This window comes from Otolemur garnettii, unplaced genomic scaffold (genome assembly GCF_000181295.1).
Source record: "Otolemur garnettii isolate 467f Iridium unplaced genomic scaffold, OtoGar3 scaffold00053, whole genome shotgun sequence".
Taxonomy (NCBI): Eukaryota; Metazoa; Chordata; class Mammalia; order Primates; family Galagidae; genus Otolemur; species Otolemur garnettii.
Window position 1 is genome coordinate 6655979 of NW_003852448.1, and position 8225 is coordinate 6664203.

An 8225-nucleotide genomic window follows, 5' to 3' on the forward strand; every position below is an offset into this window, starting at 1 on the left:
CCATCTCTGGTATATGGGGCAAGCGCCCTACTCTTTGAGCCACAGGTGCCGCCTGATTCATCTGTTTCTTTAAAATTTTTTTCTTCTGGCCAGTAGATGACTTTGATAGCTTATAATAATTCCATTATAAACCATTTAGACTTTGATCATTTCTAATAACAATTTCTAAGATTTTAATTTATATCATTTTTTCCCTTATGGGTTTTTGTGGGTTTTTTCCCACTCATTTCTGTCTCTTATTTAGGATATGTCAAAAAATTTAAAAGCATTAGTTTGATTCAAAGAATCTCACCTTACCATGACTTTTACCTTTGTTTTACTTTTCTAAAGTATTTGTAAATTAAATCCATCATACTTGTGTAGTAGGCATGATTAAATCATGTTTTATTTTTAGAATTCTTATTTCTTTTTAAGCCCATCTGTATCACTATCCCTTGTGTGAACCTTTTAAAAATGAATATGTTTGCATATCATTCAGCAACTTCATTAAGTGTAGAGGTAAAACCGTGGTGTGTGAACCTTGAAAAGAACCCAGGAGTTGGTTAAAAGCCACTACTGTAGACAGAGGGAGTCATGAGAAGGTCAATTAATTAAGAGGGACAAACCCCAGAATGACTTAAGGATAGGGTATGAGGACACAAATATAATCTGGGTTTGTCCTCAAATTTAGGTTATGTCCACATTTAAGAAAGGGGTGGACTTAAGGGAGAAAACGACAGTAAAGTCTGATATTTACTATTTGATATGGTAAAATGCTGAAAAATGTTCCCAAATTATTAAAAGCATGTGTGTTTATTTCTTTGTAGGCCTCGAAGTAGAGGAAAAACGGCAGTGGAAGATGAGGACAGCATGGATGGGCTGGAGACAACAGAAACAGAAAATATTGTGGAAACAGGTATCAAAACTAGTAAGAATTTTAAAAATGTACATATTACTTTGCACTTGTCTGTGTACTGTACTTAACATCTGTATGACATTTTAGTGACTGCCTTTATACTGAACTCTAAAATGTCCATCTGTTTAAATAGTTTAATAACAAATGGCAAAGTAAAAAAATTGATTGCTTGGATCTTTCTTTTCTTTCTTAAGCTCTGATTCAGTAGAAATTGTTCTGTGTTGGGAGAGAGATTTTTTTATCAAAGCAAAATTAAAACTGAGAGAAACAGTAATTCCAGGCCATTAGTACGTATAGGGCTTGTAGTATATGATCGTGGGGTATCTAGAAAGTATCCAGTTATGTATATCCCTCTTTTTCATATTATATGGCTGGATAATTTCTGCACAGCCCTCATATTTCTTGCTTAGAAGCTTTTTTTTTTTTTGGAGACAGTGTCTCATTCAATTGGGTTGGTTAGAGTTCCAGTGTCATACCTCATAGAAACCTCAAACTCCTAGGCTAAAGCAATCCTCTTGCCTCAGCCTCCTTGAGTAGCTGGACTTTAGGAGCCACTATAATGGCTGGCTTTCTTTTTCTTTTCCTTTTTCTTTTTCTTTATACTTTTAGTTGAGTTGGGGGTCTTGCTGTTGCTCAGATTGGTCTTGAACTCTTGCACTGAAGCAGTCCACTTCTCAGAATGCTATGATTATAGGTGCGAGCTACCATGTGTGGCATAGGCTTATTTTGTTAATGTGTGTGCTGGGAAAAAATAAGTTCCACTAGTGAAGAATATAGTGAAATGGTGGGTTAATTAGAACAAATAGTTTCTGGTCTACTGAACTTTCAGGACCTTAAATAGACTAATATGTATTGTGTATCTGCAAAAGATAGCTGGAATAGGTTGCCCAAAGTAGTTTCCAGAATTTTTAGAAGTTCCATGATTTATTAAGTTATCAAAGGAATTGATTTCTTAATGTATTTAGAGGATATCTGCAAGAGGTTATCTCTCACTGGTGGTGTTTTGAACAGTTGTTGGATAGAGTTCAGACGTAGTGATGGGCTTTCTCTCTGAAGTTGAATATCATCTTTTTTTTTTTAATATTTATTCATTTACTTTTGTTACAGACAGAGTCTCACTTTCTCACCCTTGGTAGAGTGCTGTGGTGTCACAGCTAACAGCAACCTCCAACTCCTGGGCTTAGGCAATTCTCTTGCCTCAGCCACCCGAGTAGCTGGGAATAGAGGCGCCCGCCACAAGGCCTGGCTATTTTTTGTTGCAGTTTGGCAGGGGCTGTTCGAACCTGCCACCCTCAGTATATGGGGCCAGCGCCCTACCCACTGAACCACAGGCGCTGCCCCAAATATTGTACAGTTTTTAGCAAAAGTTAAAAATTGTTGTATCTTTTAATGTATAATTTTTAAAAAATGTTTGATTGTCCCATGCATTGTTATATAGCTGTAATTCTTTAAAAGCTTTCAAATATCCTACAGTTTCTTTCTTTCCAAGAGGATCTAATTAGTTAAAGAGTCAGAATGAAGTGTGGAGGTTTACAATTCTAAAATTCTTCTAAACATCTTTTTTTTTTTTTTTTTTGAGACAAAGTATCACTTTGTCACTTTTGGTAGAGCGCTGTGGCGTCATAGCTCACAGCAACCTCAAATTCCTGGGCTTAGGGGATTCTCTTGCTCAGCCTCCCAAGTAGCTGGGATTGTAGGCGACCAGCCCAGCGCCTGGCAATTTTTAGAGATGGGGTCTCACTCTTGCTCAGGCTGTTCTCTAACTCCTGAGCTCAAGCAATCCACCAGCCGTGGCCTCCCACAGTGCTAGGATTACAGGTGTGAGCCACTGTGCTGGGCCCAAACTTCTTGCACCTCCTTTCATTTTTCAGTCTCATCAGCTGATGAACTTGCTTTATTTCACTGAAAAAAGAATAAATAGTAGCAATTAGAAGAGTGGTTCCATATTCCCCCACCATTGAATCTACTTTCCTGCTTGCTTCTCTATACACATAGTCTGTCTTCCTCCTGGTACAATGAGGGGTCCCTGTTTCTCTATAAAGCCATCTCCTCTGCTTGTGTCCTACATTCTGTTCCCTTTCTCCTGTTACGGACTTTGGGCCTAGTTTCCCTCCCTGCATCATGACATTTTCCTGAGGCAAGTCTCCATTCTTTGCATTAGCATGCACATGTTCTGGAGAATCACCTCTCTGAAATACAAATAAGCTCTCTAATCAGACATATACCTCTACTTCTGTATACTTCTTTGTTTATTTTTGTAGCAGAAATTCTTGAAAGAGTTGTTTATACTTAGGATTGCTACTTATTTTTGACCATCTTCTCATGAACCCACTCTAGTCAGGCTTTCTCCTCATTCTGCTAAAATCATTCTTGTTAGTATCACCAGTGATGTCTTATTGACAAATCCAGCTTTTAGTCTCTCTTTAATTATTCAATATTATTTAATACAACCAATACTACCAGGAATCAACCTTTTTTCTGTTTAAACTTGACTTCCAGAAAACCATACCACCCCCTTTAAATTTACTGCATTGTTCTTTCTCTCTCTCTCTCTCTTTTTTTTTTTCTGAGACAGAGCCTCAAGCTGTCACCCTTGGTAGAGTGTTGTGGCGTTGCAGATCACAGCAACCTCCAACTCCTGGGCTTAAGCGCTTCTCTTGCCTCAGCCTCCCAAGTAGCTGGGACTACAGGTGCCGGCCACAATGCCCAACTATTTTTTGGTTGTCGTTGTCATTGTTGTTTGGCAGGCCCGGGCTGGATTCGAACCCGCCAGCTCTGGTGTATGTGGCAGGCGCCTTAGCCGCTTTAGCCATAGGCACTGAGCCTCCAGCTTTTTTCTTAACATGTCTTTTTGGATCTCAAACTTCATCTGTCCTCTCTGTTACTGTTACTGTTAACCTGAAACCTTCTTTTCTAGTGTTTCTACCTCAGTAAATGCTACCATATATTTTTCAGGCTAAAAACGTGGATCTTATTCATTTCACTTTCTTAGGATCCCTCTCACTGGAGAGACCTTTGGGCTTTACCTTCACAGTTTATTCTGAATTTAGCTACTTTTGCCTCCTCTTCTGCCATCATTCTAGAACTTGCTACCACTGTTTCTCCTCTGGCCTACTGCAATAGCTTCTTAACTGGTCTTCCTGCTTTTCCTTTCATTCTCTTGTAGTCTTAGTCTCCACATTATTTCCTTAATTCTTTTAAACTCAAAATAAGAGCCTTTTATTTACTTCCCTGCTTCCACCATATAGAGCAGCAGTTCTCAACCTGTGGGTTGTGACCCCTTTATAATAATGAAAACATATTAGACATTAGGAAGGTTGAGAACAACTGATACGGAGAATCTAGTTATTCTTGGAATAAAATCCAATGTCTGTGTGTTCTTCAGTCCCTACTGGTCAGACTGTGGCTACCTGCCTAATGCCATCTTCCGTTCTTCCCTTGCTCACTTACTCCTTTCTCAGGCATTTGTACTTTTTGTGTTCTTTGCTTGGAACAATTTTCTCCCAGATACTCATATAGCTTATTCTCTTACTTCAGACAAGTCTCTTCTTATTTTCCATCTTCTAAGAGGTACCTTTCCTGACAAATTTGTCTAGAAAGCAACAAGTCTTATCCTGCTTTCTTTCTCGTCCCAGTATTTAATAAATGGGACTTTATAATCCACGCTTTTTATTATTTATCTTCCGTACTAGAATGTAAGGTTCATGAGGTCAGAGGGTTGGTTTGTTCACTCATTTGTATCCCCAGTGCCCAGAATACTTTAAGCACATAGTTGGCATTCAGTTCACTAACTGAAGCACTGTTACTATCACCTATGAGAGGTCAAGACAAATACATTTAGAGAAGTGTTTTGTGTTTTTTTTTAACTCAAGAGTCTGACTTTTCCCCCCTTGATAGAGTGCCATGGTGTCACAGCTCACAGTAACCTCAAACTCTTGGGCTTAAGTGATTCTCTTGCCTCAGCCTCCGAAGTAGCTGAGACTATACAGGTGCCTGCCACAACACCTGGCTATTTTTAGAGACAGGTCTTGCTCTTGCTCAGGCTGGTCTTGAACTCCTGAGCTTAGGCAAACCCTTGCCTTGGCCTCCCAGAGTGCTAGGATTATAGGTATGAGCCAATGCATCCAGCTAGAGAAGTGTTTTAATAGGAGCAGAAAGATAATTTTTTTTTTTTTTTAACCCAGGCCTTTTTTTTGGAGACAGGGCCTCAAGTTGTTGCCCTTGGTAGAGTGTTATGGCATCACAGCTCACAGCAACCTCCAACTCCTGGGCTTAAGTGAGTCTCCGCTTCCACCTCCCAAGTAGCTGGGATTACAGGTGCCTGCCACAACACCCGGCTGTTTTTTGGTTGCAGCCATCATTGTTGTTTGGTGGGCCAGGCTGGATTCGAACCTGTCAGCTCAGGTGTACTTGGCTGGCGCCTTAGCCGCTTGAGCCACAGGCGCCAAGCCTTTACCCAGCCTTTTATATTAAAGTTAAGTAAGGCCGAGTATATTAGTCTTGGTTCTGTCTTCGTCCTTGGAAGGGCCATTATCTAGTTCTTGTAGTGAACATAGTAAACGTAGGGCAAGGAGAACAGTGAAAGACAGGACAAAGAATAACTGTTAAAACTACCAACCTGTGAATAAACCCAAGCAAAGAGTTCTTAAATTTCCTGTCAACCTAAAAATCAAAGTTGAGTTTACTGTCAGATTTTAACATATGTTAAGACACTAGAGTTTATTGAAAGTTTCTGGCTCGGCGCCTATAGCTCAACCGGCTAAGGCGCCAGCCACGTACACCTAAGGTGGCGGGTTCGAATCCCCAGCCTGGACCCGCCAAACAACAATGATGGCTGCAACCCAAAAATAGCCGGGCGTTGTGGCGGGCATCTGTGGTCCCAGCTACTTGGGAGGCAGAGGCAGGAGACTCGCTTGAGCCCAGGAGTTGGAGGTTGCTGTGAGCTGTAATGCCATGGCACTCTGCCCAGGGGGACAGCTTGAGGCTCTGTCTTAAAAAAAAAAAAAAAAAAAAAAAAAAGAAAGTTTCTCTTATTCTTGTAAATCCTGTTCCTTCACACACTTATTTAATGAGTTTTAGTAATGTTGGAGAATTAAACTGAGTGTCCTCTTGTGATGAGGTGGTGGGAATCAATAATCTGTTGAGAAAGTAGTAAGTTCCATGGACCAGTTTGTTAATATTTTATAGTAAGAAAACCTGTCTTTTTTTTTTTTTTTTTTTGAGGCAGAGGCTGTCTGTTGCCAGTGTCTGTGTATTTTTTTTTTATATGAATAAAATGAACTAGAATGAAATGCTACTTATTGGAAGAGAAGAGAAACCCCATTTTTTTGAGAATCATATAATCAGGGCTTTGCAAACTTGCTTTAATTAAATAGAATTAGTTAATTATAATTCAGTTATAATTAAAAATTTCTTCTTAGTGTTCAAGTTGTCATAGTTTGGCTCAGGGGAGGCCCTTGTCAGCTGATTTCTAAGTCATTTTTAGTATCATATCAAAACTTTTCAGAGCTCATTGCTCCTTGGTAGTGATACTGTACACACTAATCTTTAATTCTCCCTACCCAGGATATGAAAACAGCTACTCTCTAAGGACATCTAGTTTTTTCTTTCATGGAGAATAGTACTAGAGACAAAAAAAAAATCTAGGCTCTAGGGATGTATATCTTATTGTTTCTGTTGAGAATTAGTTATACAAGTCCACTTTAGTCAAATGCTAGTTCAGGCCTAATGGGGTTCCCATCAACAAAGCCTGCATATATGACAGTAGTCTCATAAGATTATTATGGAGCTGAAAAATTCCTATTGCCTAGTGGCATTATAGCTATTGTGGCTTGGTAGCGCTGTGCAGCACAGCATATTATTACTTGTGAGTTTGTGGTGATGCTGGTGGAACAAACCTAATGTATTGCCAGTTGTTTGAAAGTATAGCACATATACACAGTAATAATGTTTGATGATGATAGATGACTGTATTATTGGTTTATGTATTTACTATCATTTTATTGTTACTTTAGGATATTATTTTAGGGCCCTTAAGTTCGCACCAAAATTGCAGGGAAAGTATAGAAATTTCCCACATATCCCCTACCCCCTATACATGCATGGTCCTTCTTCATTATCAACATGCAGTACTAGAGTGGTACATTTGTTAAAATTGTTATCCATTATCATCCAAAGTCCATGGTTTCCTACATGAGAATTCATTCTTGGTGTACATTCTGTGGGCTTAGACAAATGTATAGTGACATGTTTCTACTATTAGAGTATCATATAGAATTGCCTTTTACTACCCTAAAAAATCCTCTGTGCTCCACCTTTTCATCCCTTCTTCCACCTTAATCCTGGTTAATCATCATTCTTTCTCTTTTCTTTTCTTTTTGAGACAAGAGTCTCAAACTGTGAGACACACACAGTTCACAGCAACCTGAAACTCTTGGGCTTAAGTGATTCTCTTACCTCAGCCTCCCAAGTAGCTGGTACTACAGGTGTTTGCCACAATGCCCAGCTGTTTTTTTGCAACAGTTGTCACTGTTGTTTAGCAGACCTGGGCCAGGTTCAAACTCACTTGCCCTGGTGTATGTGGCTGGTGCCCTAAGCATGGAGCTACGGGTGCTGAGCCAACCATTATTCTTTTTACTATTTTTACTATTTTCATAGTTTTGCCTTCCCTAGAATGTCAATAGTTGGGGTCATGCAGTATAACCTTTTTAGACTGGCTTCTATCACTTAATGTACGTTTACATTTCATCCATTTTTAAAAATGTTTTGATAGATCATTTCTTCTTAATGATAAATAATATTCCATGGCCTAGATGTATCACAATTTATGTACACATTTACCTGGAAGGACATCTTGATTGCTTCCAAGTGTTGGCATTTATGAGTAAAGCTGCTATGAACATCTGTATGCTTACCCTTACAAAAGGGAAATTTTTTTTTTTTTTTTTTTTCTGTGAGACAGAGTTTTACTATGTCACCCTTGGCAAAGTGCTGTTGCTTCACAGCTCACAGCAACCTCAAACTCTCTGGTGTAAGTGATTCTCCTGCCTCAGCCTCCCAAGTAGCTGGGACTATACACAACGCCTGGCTATTTTTGGTTGTAGTTGTCATTATTATTAGGCAGGCCCACTGGCACCCTAGCTGCTGAGCTATAGGCGCTGAGCCAAAAGGGAAAATTTTTTAAAAGAAAAAAAATTATGTGTAAATTTTTGTGTATTCATAAATTTTTAGTCTATTTGGGCAAATACAAACCAACATGATTGCTGGATTATATGGTAAGAGTATGCTTAATTTTGTAAGAGGCCACTAAATTTTTTTTTTTTTTTTTTTT

The 8225-nt window shown here is 39.1% G+C and overlaps 1 protein-coding gene across 6 annotated transcripts in view; it reads left to right on the forward strand.

The window, feature by feature from the left end:
- The first annotated feature begins 763 nt into the window (after positions 1-763).
- Positions 764-8225, forward strand: part of KMT2C (lysine methyltransferase 2C) — a 218552-nt gene continuing 211090 nt past the window's right edge. For all 6 annotated transcript variants that reach the window (XM_023514453.1, XM_023514454.1, XM_023514457.1 and 3 more), the window contains exon 1: positions 764-895. In XM_023514453.1, the coding sequence (XP_023370221.1) occupies positions 850-895 (46 nt within the window). In that variant the 5' untranslated portion in view covers positions 764-849. The remainder of the gene's footprint in view (positions 896-8225) is intronic.